This window comes from Onychomys torridus, chromosome 4 (assembly GCF_903995425.1).
Source record: "Onychomys torridus chromosome 4, mOncTor1.1, whole genome shotgun sequence".
NCBI classification, from domain to species: Eukaryota; Metazoa; Chordata; class Mammalia; order Rodentia; family Cricetidae; genus Onychomys; species Onychomys torridus.
Window position 1 is genome coordinate 30,703,831 of NC_050446.1, and position 26,825 is coordinate 30,730,655.

The window sequence follows — 26,825 nt, forward strand, 5'->3', positions numbered from 1 at the left end:
AGGGCCGGGACCCAGCTTCCGGGCCTGGAACCACCTCACCCCGCTGGGGGTGGGGCAGTGGCGTCCGGCCACCTCCGCCGCCACCCCTCCCGCCCTGGTTACGTTCGCCCCACAAACCTGAGGCCACCCAGGGTGGGGTGGGGTGGGGGCGGGGTAAGCGGCACCCAGCGTTATCGGCCTGGTGCGTGCGCGGTTGGCGTGGGGAAGGGGGGGGCGGAGGGGGAGAGGGGCGGGGGCGGGGGGGAAGGGTCGATCTGTGCGCGCGCCCGGGCGGGGAGGCGGGGAGGGGGCGTGTCCCGTAGCTGGCGGGGAGCGGTAGAGGCGGAGCTAACACGCCGGAGGGAGACAGCGATTGGTCGTTAGGAAGCAGCGAGAGCTGGGCGGGGGAGCTGGTGTGATGGGAGGGGGAGGGAACGGGCGGTGCGCGCCCACAGGCCCTGGAAGGGCCGAGTAAGCCCGGTTGAGTGTGTGTGTGTGCGTGTGCGTGTGCGTGTGCGTGTGCGTGTGCGTGTGTGTGTTCCGGGGCCCCGGGCGCGCGCTCCCACCGCGCATCCGGAAAAGGAGCCCGCGGGGCGGGGGGCGGGGGGAGGTAGGAGTGGTCGGTCTCCACTCGCGCACCCCCACGGCTCCGCGCGCGTTGGTTGGGCCCGCCGGCAGCCGTCGCTGATTGGCTGTGTCCGGGGCGGGGGCGGGGCAGCGGCGGACGCTCGCCCGCCCTCCGCGGGTCTCTCTTGTCTTTTCCCGCCATGTCGTTTGTAGCTAGCGCCAGGTCCGCGGCCGCTCGACGGCGCCGCCCGGTCGCCCCGGGCCCCGCGACTCGGCCTGGGTATTCCGACTTCACTCAGGGTGATGGCTGGGGCGAGGGCGAGGTCGACGAAGACGAGGGATGCGACCAAGTGGCCCGCGACCTGCGGGCAGAGTTCTCAGCCGGGGCGTCCTCGGAGCCCAAGAGGGCCCCGCGACTCCCGGGAGTCGGAGACGGGTCGCCCGTCCTGCCCGAGAAGCGCAACGGCATCTTCCCGGCCACTGCGGCCGCCAGAAGCCAGGCTCGGCGGTGGCCCGTCCAGGTCCTCTCCATTCTGTGTTCGCTGCTCTTCGCCGGCCTCCTGGCTGTCCTCCTCGCCGTCGCCTACCTGATCGTTAAAGGTACTGAGCGAAGCCCCAGGCCCTCCTCGTAAGTCTGTCCGGAGGGAAGTCGAGCCGGTGCATCACCCGCCTCCCCGAAGCTTTCCCTCGAAACTGTACCTTTCCTTTTGTCTGCTCTCCCTAGGTGGAGGACCCTGCTCCCTAATGGGAACCGTTTAGAAAGGATCTGACTAAATCCACACTCGAAAGGAAAGGCGTGGAACACTTGAGTTTTATCAGAGTCCCTACTTTTAAAAGGTGCATGGAAAAGTTCATGTGACAGTAGGCTGTGCTATGGGACGTGCTAAGGCTGGTTCACAAATGAACGGAGAGAAATTGGAGGGCAAGGATTTCTTCCCCGCGTCCCGAATTTCTACTTTTGATAAGCAAAGTAGCCTTTCTGTTCTGTGTTTGTAACGAGGTAGAGTTACGGCCTGACAGAGTCTGTTCTTCTGCTGGGTCAGAAATTAACGTACTGGCCAACTAGGAATGCCCGAAAGACATTCTTCAGCCCTTCTCCATTCGGATTTGTTGTATGGTTTAGTATTCATTATAGTGGTCAGACATTTGAATTTAGAGTTAATGGTGTTGACTTTTGCCAATTTATTGGGAAATAGAAACCCCAAAACCGAGTATCATGTATTAAAAGGATTCAATACTTTGTCACTCCAGTGTTACCTTTACTAATGAAAACTAAAGCAGATGCAGTTAGCCCTTGAACAGGTTACCAAATGTATTATATGCTGTTAACTATGGGCCTTAAAAGTTTGCCTGCCATTGCTTCAAATCTGTCACATTCTTGACTATTTTTTTTTTTTACTTCAACTCTGATAGTTTAGTCGTACACACAGTTTATTTTTCTTTTGTTATATAAAGTTACATGCCCATAAATAGAAGTTCACCACAGAGGACATTGGTGTTTTGGACACTGGAGCAAGGAACTGAAGTCAAAACGATGCTCTTAAATTTCTTTTGTACAAACTTCGTTCGGCACAGCCCAGGGGATGAACACTATTCTCACATTTATGACTCTTGTAAAAGTATTTGCTTGCTGAAGGTAACACGGGTTGTAAATCAGAAGTTGAATCCAGCTCTGACTCCAGGGTACTTTTGGCAGTTGGACAGTTTGGATATTCATGTCGTGAAGAAATACTACTCTTCTACCTAAACCTCTCTTTGTGTTTACAGAATTGCATGCAGAAAATTTGAAAAATGAAGATGATGTAGATACTGGGCTGTTAGGTATGAACTGATCTTTTTTTTTTTTTTTTTCTTTCATCCAATCACTTACTTTTGCCTTTCTAAAATACATTTAAGTTATACAGGTTTTGGGATAAAATATTTTATATATACCACATGTAGTTGATTCATTAGCATTTTTTATGTATGTGGTTGTGGTAAATGTTATTAGACTTCTTTTTAGATAGACATTTAGCTATTTTTCATAATTTTATAATGGGTCACTAATGTATGTTTACAGAATTCAACATAACTACATTACTTGGGTCCAGGAAATACTTAAATCATTTCTAATTATGTTTTGGGAAAGGTTTCCTATACTTCAGGAATTTAGAACTTAACTTGCTCACAAATGTAGTCAACATAAATAGTACATGAAACAGACTTCAGAAGAATTTAATGCTCACTTTTTTATTTTTTTAAAGGTTTATTTATTTATTATGTATACAGTGCTTTGTCTGCATGTGTCCCTGCAGGCCAGAAGAGGGCACCAGATCTCTTTACAGGTGGTTGCTGGGAATTGAACTCAGGACCTCTGGAAGAGCAGTCAGTGCTCTTAACCACTGAGCCATCTCTCCAGCCCTGTTCACGTTTTTATACAAAGCAGTTTCTCTTGAGATAAAAATTTTAAAGTAATTATTTGCCATTAATGTCCAGGTGAGTTTCTAGAGTCCAAAATGGCATACATTATGTAGTTTATTGCTTTCTAGTGAAGACAGTTATTGATGGTATCTGTCTTTCTCACAGATGACTTTGAGTTGAGAACTTTACCCATTTGATGCATTTTATTTTTAAAATTCAGGACTAAGGAAAACAACTTTTTATAGCAGAAGCATCAATGCCAAGACAGAAACCTCTGATCAAGGAAAATAAATACAGTGTCAATATGTTTATTCAGTCAGATTCATGGGAATTAATTTTAAAGTAAGCATAGTTTGGCTTATAGAAAGTATATATGTATTATAGCATGTGGACGGTAGTTTTTTTTTTTTCCAACAGAAAAGCGTTGTTTAAACAATCTGTTTCAATCCACACTCCAAAGGAAAGGAAAGGCGTGGAACACTTGAGTTTTATCAGAGTCCCTACTTTTAAAAGGTGCATGGAAAAGTTCATGTGACAGTAGGCTGTGCTATGGGACGTGCTAAGGCTGGTTCACAAATGAACAGAAAGAAATTGGAGGGCAAGGATTTCTTCCCCGCATCCCGAATTTCTACTTTTGATACAAAATGAGCCTGTGGGGACCATTTCTTTCAAACCACCACATGTACCCCTTTTATGTGAGAATGATTTCATCATTTTGTATTATTTACTAGGTAATTTTGTTTATTACTAGTAGATCTGTTACATTAATATTTCAATGAGACACATTTAAAGTTTGTCACAGAACTGCTTCAATATTTTGATAGTAGGTTGATTTTTTTTTCTCTAGAAAAAAAAGTAATTTGAGCCCAGTAAGTTCTCTTTCATAGACATAAAAATTTTGAATCCTGCAAATATTTTTGAATCTTAGTCTAGGGTTAGGATAAAACGCAGTATGATAAGAATGTAGCAGCATTAGCAGCACTTCTCTTTGACATGGATAAGAATTGCCTGTGTGTGTTGTGTGTGTGTGTGTATGCTTTTGGATTATGATTCAGCCCAAGGTTGAGTCAAAGGATATTTAGCTTTTATGAATCATTCTTGTGCAGGTACTCAAAGGACCATGGGTTGAAAACTACTTTTAAATGCTTGAACTAATTGTTGTTGTGTGTCTCCTCCTTCCCACATATACACTTTTCTTTCTAAACTCATTTTTCTGAAAATATATTCAAGGGTGACTAAACCTCGAAAGCAGGGGCAGGAACAGTGCAGTGGTTAAGAAAGCACTTGCTACTCTCGCAAAGGACACCAGTTCTGTTCCAAGCACCCATATGGTGACTCACAGTCATCCCTTACTCTAGTTCCAAGGGGTGTGGCCTGACCTCTGTGGCACCAGGCACACAAATGATACATACACACACATGCTGGCAAAACACTCATGCATGTAAAATAAAATTTAAAGGGACATGGGTGGTCTAGAGAAATGGCACAGTAGTTAGGAACACTTGCTGCTCTTGTAGAGGAACCAGGCTCAGTTCCTAGCACCCACATCATAGTGGTTCACAGCGATCCATAACTCATTTCCAGGGCATCCACTACTCTTCTTCGTGATCTCCAAAGACACTAGGCATGCTCATGGTGCATAACCATATTCAGACAAATACTCAAAACAATAATGTAAAGTAGATCTGAAAAAAATTCTGAAAGATAACTTGTAACAGATTAATAAGCAGTGTAAGCCCTGATACCTGTTAGGTAATTTTAAAGAAAAGGTTTGTTAGGAAACAGAAGAGCATGTGGGGGAGTTTGGGGGTTTTGTTTGGTTTGGTTTTTGAGACAGTTTCTCTGTGTAGCCCTGGCTGTTCTGGACCACTCTCTGTAGATCAGGCTAGCTTCAAACTCAGAGATCAGCCTGCCTCTGCCTTCCAAAAGCAGGGATTAAAGGCAAGGAGAGTTAGTTGATGTGGTTGACTATTATAGCATTAGGCTTTAATACAGCACAACTTTATTACATAGGTAATTAGGCAGAGTGATTGATACTATTTCTGGATGGTATTGATCACATGCAGAATTTACAGATGTTGGGCTCTCCTTTGAAAATTCTCCTGCAAATCATTCCTTACTTTGAACCAGCTTTTCAAGGAAGGTTAATAAAATTACTTATTGAATACCACATTCCACTCATTCCTCTTTTAAGGTTGTTCACAGGCCAGGTTGATTGTGCTAAACACATACAACGTTGTGTTCTCTAATTTTGCATGTTGTAGTTTTCCAAGTTTTCCCACATTTGACAAGTTAGTCCTGTTTCCAACATTGCAGTATTTCTGGCAGTCTTTACTGTTTCCCAGCACGTAGCATGATAACCTTTCATTTTATGCAAACCTGGAAAATACTTAAAGAAGTACATGGAATTGCCTTTAGCAGGGAAGTACATGGAATTGCCTTTAGCAGAAAATACTTAATCTAAAATGTGTAGGGCTAGTATTTTTATATGCCTGTCATATTTACACCGTACAAAAATTCTATTATGAGACTTTATAGGCAGCTTTTAGTGACTTAAGCTTCTGGATTGGGGCTCTTATGTTCCTTGTACTCGGTTGCCTGGGAAGCTAAACATGATGGTTTGCTTAAGCTCAGGAGCTTGAGACCAGCCTGTGCAACATAGGAAGACTCCTAGAACAGAATAAAACCAACTGACCAATACAGATACATACATACACAGCTTCGAAACTCGATTTTGTATGTCTGTATGCACATGTGTGTACCATGCCTACCATTCCTTAATATTTGGTATTTAACATTAAGTTCCTTATGTGGCCAAGACCAGATTTTATTTACTTTTCAGTAACAAGTTATTCTTGATTTGAGCTGACAGGTTTCCATGACTTTATCCATGTTCAGGGAAGAAATAATTGACAAATATTAAGTTCCATTTTTAAAAAGGAAAATCACTGAAAATTTCAACTTTCTTTTTCAGAGGAATAAATGAGGCTCCTACCGTCGTGACTTTATGATACAAAATATTACAAATATGGTTAAAGTTCCAAAGAAAAGCCAAAGTTCTAGTACTGACCCAGAGTAAAATAGATATTAGGAAAAGCTCAATTCTCCCTTAAAGTGAAAAATTACCAAATCTCAGAATTTGATTTATCCAATGTATGGTTCTTCTAATTAAACCCACAAACTATTAAGGAAAAATACAGGTATTTGTACCTGTGTGGGACAATGCAAATATTTCACCTAAACATCACTAAAAAGTTGTGTCTGCTATAGTACCATCTTTGAAAAATTGTATAACCTTATTAAAGAATAGGGAAAAGAGAAAACAAAAGTCAATAGACTGGAAGGATGTAACAAAAAATGACAGTTTATCTGGGTTTGGATTATGGGTTGTTTGTTTTTCTGTTTTCTATAATAATGTATCAAATGTAACTATCAAGAAGAAAAATACTTTAAAAAGAACAAACTTTAGCCAGGCCTAGTGATACATGCAGAGACAGGAGAATCAGACATTAGCTATATAGTAATATCAAGGCCAACCTGGTCTATAAGACCCTTTCTCTAAAAGTAGCTATAAGAGAAAAAAAGCACAAATTCAAATTCATTTGAAATTGTATATTTTACAGTTTATATTTTTAAGTTTATGCTAACATTCATACTATGAATATGCCAAAAATATTAATTTATTTAAACCACTTTATGTCCATCAATGTTAGTTCCAAAGAAAATGTATATAATGAGACTGTTTCCTGTGAAATATTGAAGACGCAGGTGCAGAGAACATAAAGTGAACAGAATTAGCCATTAGTTGTTTGAAACTGAGTGATAAATAAATATGAGTTCATACTATTCTCTTTAAACTTTTTAATACAAAAGTTTATAGAAATGCAGACAGTTGCTAACATATTTATTTGAGAAGTAACCATACCTTGAAACTAATGTATTTTGGAAAATGCACTAACAAAAAGATTTGAGTAGGAAATCTGTTGATGCATTAGTTGAAAACATTGAGTCCAGTAAGTTTCAGTTGATGGAAAAGGTGAAGTTTCATCATTATATCAACTAAAAAAATTGAACTAAAGAGAAGTTAGATGTGTGTTCTTAGTTCAAGGTCTGTACCTTTGATAACAGTACACACTGAAAATCTATAATGGATGTCTGTATAATGTGCTGAGTCCAGAATGTTATTTGCAACACTTTTTGTAATAGTGAAAAAGCTGAAAAATATGTGATAAGACTGTTAACAGTGTGTACTGATAAGAAAGGCCTTAACAAAGACTGCTCCATGATAAAAGCAAAGTCAGAATCCTATTTCTGGGCATTACACTGAGAAAATAGCATCAGCTGAGTACTTTGTGTGTTATGTTCTCATCTGCTAGCTTTTACAAAGATGCCAGCAAGCTCCAAGTCGTTAGCTGTAGAGATGGCATAAGTCACTTTGGGAAAGAAGACTTTAACTTCATTTTTATGTGCTTTCAGTTTTTCATTGTAAGTAAATATTGAGTTAAATGAGGTTATAAATAGTGTTAAAATGTTACCTGAGCTTTCATTTTGGAGCTATCCTGACAAAATTGTTGGAATTAACTCTTATGGCTTTTTTGCTTATTTATAGATAAGTTTTCTAATTTTCAGAACCGTAGGCACAATTAGACTACAATTGCAGTGTAGCCTTAGCCTTATCATTGTGACATGACTTCCTAGTCATGCAGCTGTTTATTACTTCAGAATAAATATATAAAAATAACTTAAATGTCCATGATGAAATTATACAATAATAATCAGGATGGATATCTCAAGAATACTTTTTGCTTGTGTGAATAGCAACTCTGTTTCTTTATGAAAAAATTAGCTTTTTTAAATAGTAGCTAGAGAAAAATGAGGCTACTCACAAGAATAGTTTCAGTAAGTTTGATGGGTATGCTCTGAAAGTTCTGAGATAGACAAGTCTGGTTGATTTAAGTAGCAAGATACTGAAATAGTTTTAAGTGATATTTCCTTTACCTTTTTTAGGTATCTTGAAGTTTCATCATTTCATAGCAGTCTGTAATCTTGATTTTTCTTGATTAACATTTATTTAAAAATTTTTATATAAATTATATTTATTTTGGAATAAACTTTCTTATTTTGTTTACCTCTTTTTGGAGATACTCATTTAAGTAGCAAATAACACTTATTTGCCAATACAGACATTGCTAAGTTGAAGCTCATAAAGTTTGTAATTTCTGCCATGTTCTTACTAGGTAACAAGGTTGAATTTCAGCCTTTACTATGATTCTTGGTTCCAAGTTGGACTAAGACCCTAGAGCCTTGGTACTGTGCCAGAGTTTCGAAATTGAGGTGCATTCTGACGACATTTGCTGGAGTGAGTTACTGTTGAAACATCTTGCATTGTATTTTGGATGTCCTTTTAGATGTAGCACTTAAACCATAGGACCATTGCTATTTCTGTACCCACTTAGAGGTATCTGCAGAATGAGTTTTGGGACAACTGCCAAGATATACAAAACCACATTCCTGTCTAGTGTACAGCTTTTGCTGGATGGCTGTGACAGGAAGCCCAACAGCACTCTTCTGTCAGTGCAAGGTTCAGTGCAAGCACAAGCACATTTACTCAAGGGAGGAACATCTTTCTGTGGTAATGTTATGTTCTACATAACGACTCATCTGTATTCCAGTCTATTCATTTTTTTCTCTTCAAGAAAATTTAAGTTTACCTTTCTATCCCTGAATAAATCTGTATACTAGATTTATAATGTTACAGCATACTAGCCAGAGATAAGGTATTTCTCCTTTCCCTTGCATGTACTTCTTGTGGGGTAACTTTGAAAACAGGGTGGGGCGGGAAAAGGGGAACTGTCAGTATTTTTCTTTTCTTTTTTTGTGACAGGGTTTCTTGTGTAGCCTTGGCTCTCCTGGAATTAGCTCTATAAACTAGTCTCGAGCAAAGTCATGTGCTACCACTGCCAGGCTTTAGGTCAGTCTTTTAAACCACTTCTATACTTCCTTATATTGGATTACTTTGCTTTTTACATGTCAGCATTGTTGTCAGTGTCATTAAGCTTCAGGATTTACAAACAGCACAATGAACATATTTCTTACCTGCTTTCTGGTAAAATATTCTGTAGTACACCATTTTTGGGTAGCCAGGAAATTGCTATTTCTTGTCATCCTTTGGTATTTTTTGCCTTTCCTTCTGGGACTCTTAAAGTATCCCATGTAAATGTTTTAGTAAGAGTATACATTTTTAAACTTCCCTTATCAAGAAGCAGTCAGAGCTGGGCAGCACTCCCGAGGCAGAGGCAGGTGGATCTCTTGAGTTCGAGGCCAGCTTGGTCTACAGAATGAGTTCCAGGACAGCCAGGACTACACAGTGAAACTCTGTCTTGAAAAACAAACAACAAATAAATAAACAAATAACTGGGTGTGGTAGTGCTTGCCTTTAATCCTAGCACTTAGGAGGCAGAGGCAGGCGGATCTCTGAGTTCGGGGCCAACCTATACTATAGAGAGTATTCCAGGACAGCTAGGTTTACACAGAGAAACCCTTTCTCAAAATAAAAGAGCAGTCAGCATATGACATACATACATTTTGGTACAACTTCCCTGCCCCTCTTCTGTTCAGAAAGGATTGTCTTACTAGAGAAACAATTTTGGAACCTGGGTTGACTTTTACATTTTTTGAGACAGGTTTCAGACTGGCCCTGAACTCTACATATGGGAGAATGGCCTTGAACTTCAGATTCTTCTGCTTTCACCTCCCTGATGCTAGGATACAGGCATCCCCACTACTGGGAATAGACCCAGTATTTTGTACATAATGCACAGGCAGTCTGCCAACTAAACTATATTTCCAGCTATATTTCTTCTCAACTTTTTAATAAATTTTTTAAAAAATCACATAAGCCATGCATGGTGGTACATGCCTTTAATCCTAGTACTAGGGATACAGAGGCAGGTGGATGTCTGAGTTCAAAGCTGGCCTGGTCTACATAGTGAGTTCCAGCATAGCAAGAGCTACCCTTTCTCACCCCCCACCCCAAATCACATGCATCAAAATTGAAAATACTCATGAAATATAACCAGGAATAGGCTTCTCCTGTTTACCATTCTTCTTCCTACAGAAGACCAGTGTTAAATTCTCAATCTTCCCTGGGATTTTTTTAAATCAATACCTTAAGTAAAATATATATGTATCCATATGTAGAGTATATACTATATATGGATATAGATATACTATATTTGTGTATGTCTATATATAGCACACATCTCTGTCAAGATTAAATTTGTAAGCGTGTTTTCCTGTGTAGCTCAGGTGAAGACTGTTTCATGCTTGGAGTCCTGAAGTCACAGGTCTATATCACCATGCCATTTTATGCTTTGTTCATTGATATGTTTTAGAATTTATTGTGTATAGAATGGGATATGAATTCAACCATTTTTCCTTTTTCTAGATAATACTGAAATGTTTTGTGGCTTAGGGGAGTTGCTAGTGATTAAATGTAGGGCCTTCCATCTGCTAGGCAAGGATTTTACGATTGGGCTACAATTCCTATCCCATCTTAACATTTTTATTTATTTGTTTTTTATGACAAGATCTTGCTCTGTTGTAAGCTAACTTACTTGGCTTTTCTTGTAAATGTATTTCGCTTCTCAGGGTCCATGTGACTAATTGTTAAATACAAGGTCCTGTAGCAGTCAGTATTTGGTAGTAGTCTGCTGTTGAAGATTACTGTCTAATATATGAATCTTAGAATTAACTTTACCTGGCGGTGGTGATGTACACCTTTAATCCCAGCACTCGGGAGGCAGAAGCAGGCGGATCTCTGAGTTCGAGGCCAGCCTGGGCTACAGAGTGAGTTCCAGGAAAGGCTCCAAAGCTATGCAGAGAAAAGAAATCCTGACTCAAAAAAAAAAAAAAGAATTAACTTCAAGCATCACAGCCTTGATCTGAAATCTGATGTTATCCTCAGAGATGTTAAGAGTATGTAAAATTTATTCTTAAAAAAATGTTTCCCCAGTCTATAACTACTAATTTATTTATACTTTTATTTTCTTCTCACCAAAATTACTTGGTGAAGCTAATATGTTTTCTGTTTCATTCCCATTACATAGTACTGTACCAAATACAGGGTAGTTCCTCTGTATTTTGCTTAGTAGATATAATGAATTAAACTTAGGAAAGACTTTAAAAACTTGAAGTTAAAATAAAACTGGGGACTGGAGAGATGGCTCAGCAGTTATGTACTGCTCTTGCAAAGGAGTGAAGTTTGTTTCCCAACACCCATGTGGCGGTTTACAACTGTTTGTCACTCTGGTTCCAGAGGATCTGACACCTTCTGACCTTTGCAGGCACCAGGCATACATATGGTACACATAAATATATGCAAGTGAAACACTCATACTCAGGAAATGAAAATAAATAAATTTTAAGAAATGTAACTATTCTACTAAAGAGAATTGGATGAATAACAAACAGTTCATTACCCTCTAATATCCTTAATGAATTGAGTAGTATCCAGAAATTTTCAGATCAGTGTATTCCTGTGTCCTGTCACTTTGTTTATATCTTCTAGTGCTTCCTAACCCGTATTCCTCAACTTGGGTTCACTATCAATATCATGCTTTTGATTTGATTGATTCCTGTGAGAAAAAAGTTCTAAATTGACCAATTTGAGTTCCCAACTCCTCCGTAAGTTGGAAGTCAACTTTAGTTTACATACTGAGCAAGGATGAAGAATCAGTGTTTTCATGGGAAAATTATAAAGACTTGGAGGTATTCCACAATTGGTTGATAGGTCAAAAGTTCTTGTTTTGGAATGAAAGAAGGCACTTAATACAAAGCGATACTACTGCTCATGAAATTAAAACTGTTAAAGACATGCTAAGAGTAAATTGTTTTGACTATTTTTGCTGTAGTTGAACGTCATAAGACCAAATTTTGTATTTTTAGATACAATTTATCTTCACTTGCACATATAATAATTTCATTAAAATATTTAATGATACAACCTCTAACTGTATTCCAGTAATTTTTTTTCTTTATGTGGGTTAGCATGTGCTAAACTCAAATCTATGAAGAAATTTACATCAGTATCTGGACATGAAGAGCCTAGTTGAAATTATTTTACTAATTCTTTCCCTCTCTTCCCATGAAGGGTTCTGGTCTCTGCTGACACTATCTCTAACAGCTGGGTTCTCCTGTTGCAGCTTCTCTTGGACAGTGACTTATTTTGATTCTTTTGAACCAGGAATGTTTCCGCCTACTCCTCTTTCACCTGCTAGATTCAAGTAAGTACTTCTGGGTTTGTTAGTTTGTTTATTTGGTTTGTGTGAGGTGTTGGGTGTGGGTGAGTGAATCTGAGTTCTCTTGAACACACCAAAGTTGAAGAATCAGTAAACTGGGATGTGTTGAAGCTCTAGATTTCAGTATTAAGACAATAACAACACAAGATTTTTCAGCAACTGGCCTCACCTTTAGGTAATTGGAGAGGAATATTTTAAATTCACTATCTAAATAATGTACTTTTAAAAAAATATTGAAAATCATATTTGTATGCCTATTTGCATTTGTGGATAAATATTTAATTCACAATTAAATATTCTAAGAGTGGAATATCATACTATAGATTACTTGGTAGCATTCAGTCAGAAAGCTTATTTGGCTAAGATGGAAAAAGTTTAAATTCATATTGCTTTGCTCTCCATTACAGCAATATCTGTAGTAGAGACTGTCAGTCTTGTGTAATGTGCTCATTTTTCTTTTACTTGTATTTGACTTCTTCCCTGATTGCTAGTCTTATATTTCCAGCTGTTTTGGCCTTAGAGTTCTGAGGATTCAAGAGTTTTAGTGTTCTCCTAAAGATCTATTAACTAATTATATTGTATTAAGTTTTAATAAATTAATTTTTTATTAAATTGTAAGTAGAAATAAGGAACCTCTATTGTCAAATATTTATTAGTCATTAAAATGATAGTTTTAGCTGGGCAGTGGTGGTGCACGCCTTTAATCCCAGCACTCGGGAGGCAGAGCCAGGTGGATCTCTGTGAGTTCAAGGCCAGCCTGGGTTACCAAGTGAGTTCCAGGAAAGGCGCAAAGCTACACAAAGAAACCCTGTCTCGAAAAACAAAACAAAACAAAACAACAACAAAAAATGATAGTTTTAGATCACATACTTTGTGTACTTGGTTGTCTAGTATTAAAAAGTTTTAAAGCACTTAAAATATATTTTAGTATGCTGTGTTCATGTTAGCTTTTACAAGTAAACACAAAATTTAAAATACAAAATTATTTTATGTTTATTCAAGTGAAATTTAAGTATACGTTCAAGTATACACATAAAGTTTGAAAATGAAAATATTGCCCTCTAGTGTTCATGAAAGTAAACAATTATTTCACAATGTCTAAGTGTGTATTCTCCATGTAACCAGTAGAGTGAGTCCTTGCACAGGAAAATAGACTCTTCCTTATGAAAATGTTGAAATCTAGACTGTTTACTTAGAAATGAGATATATTTCCCTAATGTATAATATAATGTTTAATAAAAATAACTTTATAATATGTTATAACTTATCTTACTACCTAACATAAGGTTAATAGAAACATGTTTCTTGCTTGCTTAAAAGTAATTCTGATTCTTTGTTGAAAGATATTAAAATAATAGCCTTATGGATATAGCTCAGTTGCTAGCATGCTTGCTTAGTGTGCATGTGGCCCTTAGTTTATCCCTTCAGTGCATAGTGTGTAGTGGTGCATGTGTGCAATCCCAGCTAGTTCAAGGCCATTCTCAGACTACATAGCAAGTTTGAAGTCAGTCTGGGCTACATGAGACCTTGTCTCAAAAAGAGACAAATACAAGTAAGTGTGTGTGTGTATGTAGATAATGGAAATAACCTATGAAAATTACTACCTACATTTTAACATGTTTTTTCATTCTTTATGTGCTTTATGATTATTTTAGAAGTGGGAATTGAGGTCACCATCTATATACTATTTTTCATGATAGTCAAAATTTAAAAATGTAATTGTTTTATTTACATAGTCTTGATATTCTTTATAGAATAAAACATTTTAATAAAAGACAGAATAACTAATTTCAGGGGAAGAAAATCAAGGCTCCTTTTCTATGACTTGCATTTAACTGAAACAAAATTCTTAATGAAATAAAGTAATGCTTCTTGCTGTTTAGTAAATATGAGGTGGAAATATAATAAAATTAGCAATCTGAATGAATAATTTAGCTTGATACTAAAAATGAAATACTTTTCTTGTCACTTATTTTTATTTAACAAAAATTATACTACATTTTATTTAACTGTGTGTATATGTGTGCTGTTGCCACAGGTCCACGTGTGAAGGTCAGAGGACACCTTGGAGGAGTCAGTTCTGGCCTTCCACTGTATGGGTTCTGGGGATTGAATTCAGGTCTTCTGAGCTTGGCCAAAAGCACTTTTACCTGCTGAACTGTCTTGCCTTCCACCAGTGTATCTTTTTCATTTATCAAGTTTACAAATGCATGAAGCCATCTTCCTGTCAAAGTCCAATAAGTACCTTTTTGAAAATACTGCTTTATCTTTTTTTTCTAAAAGTGCTATGCAAAAGTGAAAATTTTGCCCTAATATACTTACTTCTAAAATAATTACATGGAGAACTATATCTTAGCTACTTGGGATTTGTATCGTTAAAGAACAAAGCAGAAGTTTGGATAACAGTCTTGTATAATTCATTATTTTTTATCCTCAGTGTCTCATCAGTATCTCCAACTCTCTTTCCTCATTCATCGGGTCTTAGGAGTGGATTCCAAGCAGGCAATCATGTATATGCGTCGTCATTACTTTATGTTGTCACATCTGCATAAGGCACCTCCACACAAAATTACCGTATACAAAGAGACCTTTAAGTTATTTTGAGGTTCATTTTAGGAAGGCCAGTGGCATAACCAGACATTAAGTCTTTTGTGATTGGAGAGGAAATTCAGTAGGATATCTACCTTGAAGTTGAATTTTTCCTAAAAGTACAACTTTTAAACTAGTAATTTAGTACAAAAGATGTCTTAGGGATTCCAAATAAAGATCATAGAGGAACCTAGTTTCTAAGCCCCCTGTAGGTGTTACCGTTAATATTGTTCTTCCATTTTATAACATGAAAAAAACCGAGTCCCAGGAACTGAAACAGCTTGTACACTCCAATTATTTACATGTAACCTAATGCATCTGACTACTTTTGTTTTGCTTCATAAATTCACTGACTTCTACATTATAAAATAAGCCAATAGGAGAACCTTCACTAATTGTTACTTTGTTGATACCTAACTGAGCCTTTATAGTTTGGCAGTTTTGCCTCTGCAGTGTTGCTGCAGAGTAACAACTTTTTTTTTTAAACATCTATCCTCAGCTTCACTGTTCTCCCTAAGTCAGTGACACTTTCTAATTTAAACTGCACACATTTTACATTACTTCTATACAGGCACATTCTAGTGGTAAATGGTCTGTCTATAGGCTTACAATTATTTCACATGCTAAAAATAAAACCATGTAATTACCGAAAAATCTTATCTATAATACAAATATTACTTTGTAGACTAGTAATAAATTTAGTAGGAAATCGGAAAAAAAAATCTTGTTGCTAACTTGAAAAAAATGTCCATTGGGTCAGAAGTCCGTATATTCCTATAACCTTTGTGGGGTTATAAAACCAAAATAACCTAGGTGTTCCAAAGTAAGTCATTTCTTGTTTATTGGTGTTACATTTTACATTTAATAGTTACATTTAAAGTGAATTTGTATAACCTAACCATAGGTCTGGTGGACTTCCATAGTTAATTAGCTCAAACATTGTGAAGGGAGTTACAAGTTACACTAAGAAACCTTTTTTATCCTTCTTCCAGTGCTGGGCATTGAGCCTAGGGCCTTCACTTGCCTAGCAAGCATTCTACCATTTGAGCTATATTCCCAACTGTAAAGAAGTATTTTATGTCACAAAGATAAATTATTATTATTTTATACTATGAATATACATCAAGATTTATTTCCAAGGAGAGAAAAAAGTTTGTGCTTAGAATTACAAGACTAGGAGAACTCTATTATGGAAATAAGTGCTGCTAGAGATTTCAAAATTCCACTCTTAAGCTGATCAAAGATTAACTAGCAAAATGACTCAGCAGATAAAAGTGCTTGCTACCAAGCCTGGTGACCTGAGTGTGATCCCCTAGGAGGAGAGAATCAGCCCTCAAGAGGTTGTCCTCTGCCTTCACTTTCATACCACAGTATACCTCTCCCTAACTAAATAAACATGATTTAAAAATTTAAGATTTCTGGTGTATTGTGTATTTGAATCTAAAGCTTAGAGTGAATAACTTAACTAAGAAATACTTTTAAATAGACTTACTGCTTCTGTTAAGTAACACTGTAGTTAATAGCATTGCAGATATAGACACTATTTCAGCTTTTTTTTGGAGGGGGGTTTCGAGACAGGGTTTCTCTGTGTAGCTTTGCGCCTTTTTCCTGGAACTCACTTGGTAGCCCAGGCTGGCCACAAATTCACAGAGATCCGCCTGGCTCTGCCTCCTGAGTGCTGGGATTAAAGGCATGCACCACTACCACCTGTCTATTTCAGCTCTTATAAATAAATCTTTAGCCACCTTCTATGATAGTAGCTGAACTTGAGTCTCACAGCTAACAATGAGCCTACTTGAGGCTAACTTGTTTTAAGAATTATCTACCATTTGCAAGGGTAAGGCAGGAGACCTGCCATGAGAGTTCAAAGTTAGCTTGGGGGTTACATAGTGAGTTCTAGCGGAGCCTGAAACTAGAGATCCTGTCTCTGAAAACAAATGATCTCCTCCTTATGCAGTTTAATAACCTTGAATATCTTTGTTTACAGTATGAACATTGTTAAAAGAAGGAGAATTACAGTAGTAATAGGGCTGTCTCCGACGCTTTTACTAGCTTTTGGTACCCTACTCCTCATACTGGGTCACTTTGCCCAGTTTAATACATGGGAAGGTGCTAAAGTCTTACTGCAGTTTGAACAGAGGAGGGTGCTTGGGAAGACTGGGAGGAGAGAGGAGGGAGGGGAAACTGGCTGGGATGTAAAATAAATAAATTTATTAAAAAGTAAAAAGAAAAAGACTTTAAATGTTTGTAGATCACTTTTTAAATTTGTGCTTATGTCATCCCTCCAATTTTGAAGCCATTTGGAGTTATCTATCATAAACTAAGGAAACATATTGCATTCTTTTTTTGGTTTTTCGAGACAGGGTTTCTCTGTGTAGCTTTGCGCTTTGTAGACCAGGCTGGCCTTGAACTCACAAAGATCCACCTGGCTCTGCCTCCTGCTAAAGGCGTGTGCCACCACCACCCGGATTTTTTTTTTTTTTTTTTAAAGTTTTTTCAAGACAAGGTTTCTCTATGTAGCTTTGGAGCCTGGCCTGGAACTTGCTCTGTAGACCAGGCTGGCCTCGAACTCAAAGTTCCACCTGCTTCTGCCTCCCTCTGAGTGCTATGATTAAAGCCATGCACCACCACCATCCAGCAAGTTACTCACCTTTCTATTGCACTCTCAACCACAGATATTTGATACATACTTTCATTTCAGAAAGTACATTTTAAATTTTACTAAACTTAACATTATGTATGCCTCATATTTTTAAATACATTGCTTTGGATGTTATTTAATATGCTGTGGTTGATGTATTGTGCACCCCAATAAACTTATCTGTGGGTCAGAACAGAACAGCCACTATATTAAACATAGGTTTAGGCAGTGGTAGCACAAGCCTTTAATCGTAGCATTCAGGAGGCAGAGATCTGTCTGGATCTCTGAGTTCAAAGCCACACTGGAAACAAACAGCAAGGCATGGTGACACACACCTTTAATCCCAGGAAGTGATGGCAGGGAGCAGAAAGGTACATAAGGTATGAGGATCAGGAACTAGAGTCTTTTTAAGCTTTTAGCTTTTAGCAGCAGTTCAGCTGAGATCCATTCAGATGAGGATTCAGAGACTTCCAGTTTGAGGAAACAAGATCAGCTGAGGAATTGGCAAAGTAAGGTTAGATATGTCTTCTTCTGTTTCTCTGATCGATCATTCAGCGTTCACTCTAATACCTGGCTCTGAGTTTTTTATTAATAAGACCTTTTAAAGATTCGTGCTACAATGTGAACAGTTGGGAATTTGAAAAGAACAAAGTTGTTGGTGTTTTTTTTTTTTTTTTTAAATCACTTATTTTGATAATTCTTTTATAATCATGATGTTTTTACATGTTTTTCTTCCTCTGGAAAGCATTCTATATGTAAGTAGTGCTGAGAGTTGAATTTTCATGGCCTTTATGGGTCAATGTTATTTTAACTTTTTATAAGGAACAACAGGAAAAAATAGGATATAAATTTCCTGGAGAATTCTGGATTTTAGAGCTGACATTACTTTGTTATATACTACTCTATATTGCCTTGAAGCCTTGTTTATTTTAAATGTGTTGCTAGGATTACACCGTAGCTTCTCATTGCTCTTTACATTGTAGTTAAGAAAATACAGAATGAGTAGAGTAATACAGCATTATAAGAAAATGTTATTTGGGGCAGTAATATAAACCTTGTAGATCAAGAAAAGTAAGTTGATTTAATGTTTAAATTAGAAGTTTCTTTTCTAAGCACACTAGATGTAACATTGATCACAATGAATTAACTCTACTTTCATACAGATTTTGGAAAGCTGCCTCCTTGTTGAATCAAATTCATTATTATCATGAACTAATGAAACAGATGTCAGATGGCTAATTGCAGTAGGAGAGAAAAGCTACTGACAAAAGAAATAGATCATGGACTTGGCTTTGATATCTGAGTGTCATGAAGATTCATTAACTAGGGACTGTTTGGAGCTGTCAGTTGCAATGAATATACTAACGACTATATTAGTGGTAGCATAATGTAGTTTTTTTAATAAAAGAGTAGTGTTAAAATGCATGCATGTCGTATAAAATATATTCCATGACTCCTGAGTGAAAGATGTATATATGAAACAAGATTATTTAAGAAACTGTGTTAGCATTCATTGTTAGCTTCCTTGTTTTTATAACATGATCTAGCTGATTGCTTGCTATTATACTTGTGTGCTGTTAATGTGCTATTTGTGAGTTGTTTAGCAAAGTATAGGCAGCACTAAGAATACCGAGGGGTCCTTCAAACCCCCTTGTGTGTTCAGTAAGTGTCTTAGGGTTCCATTGCTATGAAGAGGCACCATGACCACTGTAACTCTTATAACGGAAGACATTTGATTGGGGCTGGCTCACAATTGAGAGGTTTAGTCAGTTATTATCATGGTGGGAAGCAATGCGGCACACAGACAGATATGGTGCTGGAGAGGTAGCTGAGAGTTCTGTATCTGGATAGGCAGGCAACAGAGAGTGTAACACTGGACCTGGCTTGAGCTGAAACCTCAAAGCCAGTGACAAACTTCCTCCAACAATGCCACACCACCAATAATGCCATTCCCTATGAGTCACTGGGGGCCATTTTCATTTAAACCACCACAAAAATATTCAGAAATTATGAGAAGCAGTCTATTATATTCTTGATCAAGTCAATCAGTAACTAATACAAGTTGACTAAAGGAAAAGAGAAGGTTAATTAAAAGAGAAGGGCTAAGGAGATTGCTCAGCAAGTGAAAGTGCTTGCTGTTCTTTCAGAGGATCAGTGGTCCATTCCTGACACTCAGATCTGGTAGCTCACAACTGCCTATAACTCCAACTCTAGGTGATCCAATCCCCTTTTCTGAACGCTGTAGGTACCCCCACATATGGGCACATACCCCTCCCCCTGCAAGACATACAAATACATAAATAATAAAAACCTTTTTTTAAGCCACATAATGTCATAGGCAAAGCATGAATGGTGCCTAAACCCAGCTTAGCTCCTCTTTTCTCTCCTTCCTCCCCTCTTCTTCACTCCTTGTGCCCCTTCCCCCCTTTCTAAATTTGGGGGTTACCATTGAAACAAATTGTTTTTTTAAAGTTAATTAAAAAATTATTCCTATGGGGTTTTTTTTTTTTTTTTTTTTAGTTCTAGCTCATAATCTTATTACTGTGATATATATCAAAAAATCAGTTTGGCAGTATTCTATCTTAAAAATAGTAAAACCTTGTGAGTGTATATTTTTGTAGTATATGTATTATTTCTGTGTGTGTACTTAAATGTTCAAAAATTGTATCCTATTCAACTATAACTACATGTAAAATTATGGTAAATGGTTTAAGCTTTTTAGTACTTTATTCTAAAGATAGTTTAATTCTATTTGAAATACAAGTTTACATGTTCATTTATGCAGCACACTAATGTGACTGCTACTTGAGCACAGTGTGTGTGCATGTGCGTGTGTGTGTGTAAAACATTGGGGAAAGTTTATCCTGCCTGATTTCTTATTTGAGTTAACCATTTTATAAAAATAAAATTTAAGTGTACAACATCCAGTCTTTAGGTTTATTCATTAAAACAGACAAGTTTTGTAAATATTTGTTCAATTTTATTGTTTAAAATTACAATAATTTTAAAGTTTGCACATAGAAAGCAACAGGCATATCTTTCTGAAGAAATTATCTATTTAAAAATCTCTGATAATTTATTGCCAAATAGTGAACCTCATTACTGACTCTTGAAGTAATTTCACCTGAAGATGTAGCTAACCTTTCAGGTTCTGAGTCAGTGTCCTTGGGATAAGATCCTGTTTTTGATTTTGAATTTTTAAGAAATATCCAAGCTGGTGTGGTGGGGCACATCTTTAATCCCAGCACTCAGGAGGTAGAGGCAGGTGGATCTCTGAGTTAGAGGCCAGCCTAATCTACATAGTGAGTTCCAGGACATCAAGAGCTACACAGTGAAAGAAAAGGAAAAGAAAGGTCCAGGTAATACTTAGGATTGCAGCTGTACAGATCTGATTGAATAGGCTTTAGATATTTAGCATTGGTGAACTTTTTCTGTAAAGAACCAAATGATAAGCATGTGGTTCACGTGACAGTAGTCACAATTTCTCATCTGTCATTATAGCACCCAAGCTGCTGTAGACAGTTTATAAACGATGAGTAAGACTCAAGAAAGCTTATGATAAACCTTATTTAGAGAATAGAGTGATAGGACAGATGAGTCTTAATTTGCTTTTGAGGATTTTTCTGAAGTTAGATACTGTTTTCAATTTTTTTCTAAGTTTTAGACACCTCCCTCCCTGTAATAGTTACGTAGCCAGAGGATGAATAGGGGTGCTCATTTGTCATAGTGTGCCATTGTGTCTGGCAAATTATATAGTCTTACGGGAAAGGCAGAGTTATTTAAATTACATATTAAGAAGCAATAATTCAGGCAGAGCTCAGAGTTTGAAGCCAGCCTCATCTACACAGTGAGTTCAAGGAGAGTCAGGAGCTACATAGAGAAACCCTGTTTCAACCCCCCCCAAAAGAAAATAAGCAACAGTTCATACCTTATTGATACAACTACTAACATTTTTCTGGATATTTGTGCTTTAGTAAATAATAATAAAGTGCTAGGGGTCAGCTAAGGGTTGTGGACTAAAAGAAACAGGAAAACCTAGAGTAAGTAGGTTTACAGCTTTTACACATTTTTCTCCTTTTAGATTGTAATACTATAAAAATTCGTTCTGTGACAATCTGGGAAGTATTTTTTCAGGCTAGGTTATAGAGTAGGGGATATAAATTAGTGGCCAGAAAAATAATTGAAATTTAAGAATCAAAAAGCCAAAGCAAATACATCAAAATTTGCCACAATTATTATGAAAGCTAAGAAAAATTATCTTTTTAGCAGGTCTTTATGAGCAATAAAAAAAAAAAGGTATATGAAGTACCTGCCCTGTAAAATTACAAAGCTTTAGATAAGGGCAAAAGGAAGATCAAGGTGGAGCAAGTAGACCTCAAATTCTAAATAGGCTGAAGACTTTCTATATAAAGAGGCTAATTATTATCTGAAATAAGTTCCAAATATCCAGAATATACAGCTGCATATTTTGAACTAGGATTTGAGTGTGATCACCCATCTGTATCTGTTGCTCTTGACCACTTTTTGTGCCTGTTTAAAATCAACCACACTGAACAATTCAATAGACTTCACTTCCAGTTTCACTAAAAGGTCACTTAGCATAAGAGAACTTCTTTCTTCTTTCTCCTTGTCATGACGTATATATCTCAGTTGGAAAAGTGCTTGCATACTCCTCATGCAGAGGGTCTCCATTAGATCTTCAGCTTTGGAGAAAAAAATGCCTTCCTCCTGTAACCCTTAAAAATGCACCTTATATCCATATTGTTGTTCACTTGTACTTCCAGAGATCAGGTCCTACCTATTCATACTTCCTTTCACTTGTGCCTCAGATCCCAGTAAGGCCTCTTTATTGTTCCCTTTTCAGTGCCTTCTTTTGCTTTTGTAGCCACACTTCTTATAGGGATACTTTTAAGATAATTGTTTTCCCTGTCAAAATACATGTCCATGCCTTGCCCTCCTCTTCACATATAAATGTCTTAGAGTACTGGAAAGATTGCTCTGTCTCCAAAGGTACTATAATTGAAAGCACAGGTGTCTGTGGTCATCCCAGCACTAAATTTCTCCATCTTGAAGTCACTGCAGACTTCTTAAATATGAAGGCTAGTCCTTGTTTTCTAATTTATTGTGTGAAACTGTTTTCCATTTCTTCCTCTTTGAAATGCTTTACCTTTTAACTTCTGTGATATCAGTTCTGCCTGTTTTTCATTTTAATAGATTATTTGTTGACTCTATTCTAAGGACCCTCTTGATTTCATTGGCCTTTCCTGTTGACTGTTAAGGGTTTTTTATTCAATGCCATACAGATACAGTTTATAGCCTGTCTCAAATTGATTTTATTGTCTGTCTCTGCCCACCAACATGTCTCTGTTTATGGGTTCCCTAAAATGATAAATAAAGGATGGTTCATTTAGCCAATAACTCATATGAGAAACTTGGCATTTTACCTTAAAATAATTGCTTTTCAGCAATTCCAATCAATCAAAGGACAGTTGATAATGGTTGATACTTATTTTCTTCTTGAGTCTACTAGTTCTAGGTTCTGCACAAAGTCAGCATATTTTCTTAGATACTTTAAATAATCTTTAGGTTACTTAGAATACATGATAAAAATACAAATGCTATATTGTTTCAGGAATGATGACAAGAGAAAAATGTCTACATGTTCAATAGAGACACAGTCCCTCTTCCCAGATATTTTGGACTGAAGAGCAGTAAAACATGAAAGGGTGATGTGAGAATATGAAAGACTTATTGTGGGTGAAATGTTGTTCAGTGTTTTCTCTTAAATTTTAAGTTTTTGAAGTAGGAATTTGTACTACCTGGTAGTTATTCCAGCCAAAATTCATATAGCTTAAATAGGGTGAGAAATAAAAGGTAGTTCAGATAGGTTGAAAAAGTACATTAGTACTAACTAGTTCATCCTCTACCCTACTGAACCATTGAGACAAGAAATAAATTACTGATTAATTCTTAATGTGAGCCTTAACCCATTTTGACAAAATAGAGAACTATTTGCTTAAAGCAAAATCGTTTCACACTGAAGGTACCATTTTAAATTGCAAGAATTCTACCATAAAAGTTTCTCTTGATCTGTGAGAATATGTGCGAGGGAAAAGAAATACAGTAAATATGGTATAGAAATGAAGAATCTAAGATTATTGAGTTCAGTGTTCATCTCTGTAGCAGAGATTCATTTCAGATGAGCTAAGCCTTAATGTAAAAGCAGTAAGCAAAGAGGCTGACTTGAGACTGGTATTCTCACTCTTTAGGCATCCTCCTTCCTGTCCTCTGTCCTAATCCCTTCAGACTTAACTTTAGTCCTGCTGCAGCCTACCTGCATTCTTCCCAACCCATCTCCATTCCTTTGTACCTCCATTCCTTTGTACTCCATATCTTGATGAAGACCCAGGATCCCCCCAGTTCTCTCTGGCAGCCGCTTTCAGCCTCTCCTTGTAGAATAGCTCTCTACCAGGGAACCACAACTACCACATATAGCTGGGACTCAGTGGCCCCACAGTCAGCCACATGTTGGTCTTCTGGCATATTTTGGGCCTTTTGTTGTTGTTGTTGTTGTTGTTATGTTTATGTGATTGTTTATTTTTGTGTGCATATGTAGTTGTGTGTTTGGGGGTAGAGGACAACTTAGGTTTTGTGAATCAAACTTTGTGGCAAGCACTCTTACGTAGCCAACTTGTGGACTCTTATTACGTATGTGTGCATGCATGTATGTACAGATGCCACAGCACATGTATGGAAGTCAGAATACAACTTTTTGAGTCTCCTGCCAGCCCTACTTTTTAGAATATGTCATCTTACTAGAATAAGCAAAAAATTTATCATTGCAGTATAGTTAATGGAATAATTAGAAAAATATAAGTAAAACTCTTAAAGAAGCATCAAGAAAAATTACAGGCACATAATTTTGTGAAGTAGTTGAAACTCACAGTAATCATAAATAAGAGATATTTCTATGCTGTTATTTAGAAACTTGTTGGAAACCACTGCAATTAAATAAATAATCCTATTAGGTTGAAAGCTGAAATTTGTTAAAGTCTAGCCCACTCATAGGCTCAAAGGAATAGCTTCTTTCTATAACTGAAAAAGAACTATATGAGCAGGATAAATACATGGAAAAAACATGTCCTTTTAAATTAGATCTAAGAAAGCAGGGAGACAATGCTATTTAATCAAGACTTGTTTGTAATATAACAGATTATATTATTGCTACACAGAGTGGAAAGCCATTAAAAAAATGGGGTTCAAGTTCAGCACTTTGTACTAATGAAATTATATGTATTTGTTAACTAGGACAATTTTGCTTGTTGGTTTGTTTTTAAATTTTGTTTATATGTATTATGTGTGTATGACATTTGTGCCTTTTGTTCAGGTGCCCAAGGATGCTAGGGTATAGGATCCCCTGGAGCTGGTGTTACAGGCAATAATGAACCACCTAATGTGGGTGCTGGGCAATTCACTGGAAGAGCAGAAAGTGCTCTTAACCACTGAGCCAGCTCTTCAGTCTCCGAGAGGACTTTTGAAAAAGAATTTAAAATGTATGATACTGTTTTAATCTTGCAAGTGTCTAGTATTTTTTAACTTATACATTAATGTTGTAAAACCTTAGGAAAACTCATTGTGATGTCTTAAGCATTTTTAGTACGATCTTACTAGTTTTCTCATACTGAATTATGTGTTCTCTCTTTTCTTTATTTCTCCTTTTTCTCTAGGAAACTGACTGGACATTCTTTCCACATGGGCTATAGTATGGCAATTTTGAATGGCATTGTAGCTGCTCTTACTGTGGCGTGGTGCCTCATGTAGGGTAATATTGCTGGTGAAAGTCCTGATTGTTTTATAGTAACAGAAATGAACATTGCCTACTCAGAAGACTGAAATGTGATTCAGATACATACCGTCATCATCATCGTCGTCATTATGGAAGACCTTATAGAGCATCATTTCAGATACTAGGCAATGGGAATATTGGAGTACTTTCAAATACTTTCTTAAAAGTATAAGATGTTTACCTCATCTTTTTACTTTGGTTTATGTAGTTTTATAAGTTACAGAAAATATTTTAATGAAAATCAAACTTGGAAACTTGAATACAGGATAATGCCTACCTTTCTATGTATACTCCTTTTTTTTCTAACAAATGTTGATATTACTGGTTGAGATAGAAGTAATTCTTATTTATATATTACATTAAAAAAACACTGCTAACCTACTGAACCAGGTTCCCTGGGTTGGAAGCCAGCCTGTAGCTGCACAGTGAGACCGGTTCAAAAAAAGAAGAAAGAAAACAATGCCTTTGCTTTTTAACATTTTATAGAAACTATATCAGTGTTTGATAATCAGTAGAATGTAAATGTGCATTTATATTTTTTATGGAGTATACCTAGGGGTTTTATATATTTTCATAATATTAAATTTATGTTTTTAAAATGATTACATTTATACCTATATGGCTGTAAACTTTATTTCTTAGCTGGTGTAACCTGTCCTTTACTAAGTTTTTTTGTTTGTTTGTTTGTTTGTTTTTGTTTTTTTAAGCATTAAGGCACATTGATTTGAGTTTAAGATTAAGTAAATTTATTTTTTAACAAAAATACGGAAAATTCAGGGTAAACTATTAGTCATTATAATGTTAAGAAATTTGAACTGTTAACCATTTCTATTTTCCACAATTGAAAGTATTTATTTTGATGTATATATCAGGGTAGCAAAACTTGTACTACTTTGTTTTTAGTAAAATGAAAACCTGAATTTTTTTAAGTAGAAAAGGTATTTTGATATTCTGTATATGTATATGTAATTAAACTTCAATGTGTATGTTGTAATACATAGATATATAGATATATAGTTTTATACTTTTTCTGCTTAAATATTTTGTCATGTTAAGAATTTTTGTTGTTTTCATAGTAATTAATAAGCCTTAACTGTTTCTGTCCTGCTCGATATTCTAAGTGTTTAGAAAGTCAACTCAATTTTAGAAAGTTGAATGATTTACACAGCTCTTTTTCCTGGCTGTAGAAAAACTTAGATAAGGAAACCATTGTGTATTCTAGCTAAGTGGGAAATGCTTATGTTTATGTAGTGCATTTGCAGCCTCTGATGATTGCTGGGATCTAAAAGTCTGACTTTTCCTCTATATTCTCAAAAATAAGAAAAAAAGTCATTTCCATTTAATTGGAAATGGCTCATAATGTTCTAATTTAAAATGAGAGATGAAGAGGGACATAGATAGGGTCTTACTAAATACCAACTGTTCCATCAATTATGATTGTTAAAAATGATTCTACTGTTGTTTTTTATTTGCTCTTTCTCATACAATATACTTGACATTATTT

General features: G+C 36.9%; 1 protein-coding gene across 1 annotated transcript; it reads left to right on the forward strand.

Moving 5' to 3' along the window:
• Positions 1-313: 313 nt before the first annotated feature.
• Positions 314-26,825, forward strand: Arl6ip6 (ADP ribosylation factor like GTPase 6 interacting protein 6). Its single transcript, XM_036185484.1, has 4 exons — positions 314-1,146; positions 2,314-2,367; positions 12,098-12,230; positions 25,203-26,825. The coding sequence occupies exons 1-4, from the start codon at positions 747-749 to the stop codon at positions 25,294-25,296; spliced, it is 681 nt and encodes a 226-aa protein (XP_036041377.1). The 5' UTR covers positions 314-746; the 3' UTR covers positions 25,297-26,825.

Excerpts from the sequence above, each read along its gene's own strand:
- Arl6ip6 (XM_036185484.1), top strand. The coding sequence starts at position 747 with ATGTCGTTTGTAGCTAGCGCCAGGTCCGCGGCCGCTCGACGGCGCCGC. Across the intron at positions 2,368-12,097 it reads TGTAGATACTGGGCTGTTAG|GGTTCTGGTCTCTGCTGACA; the intron begins GTATGAACTGAT and ends CTTCCCATGAAG. Across the intron at positions 12,231-25,202 it reads CTTTCACCTGCTAGATTCAA|GAAACTGACTGGACATTCTT; the intron begins GTAAGTACTTCT and ends CTTTTTCTCTAG.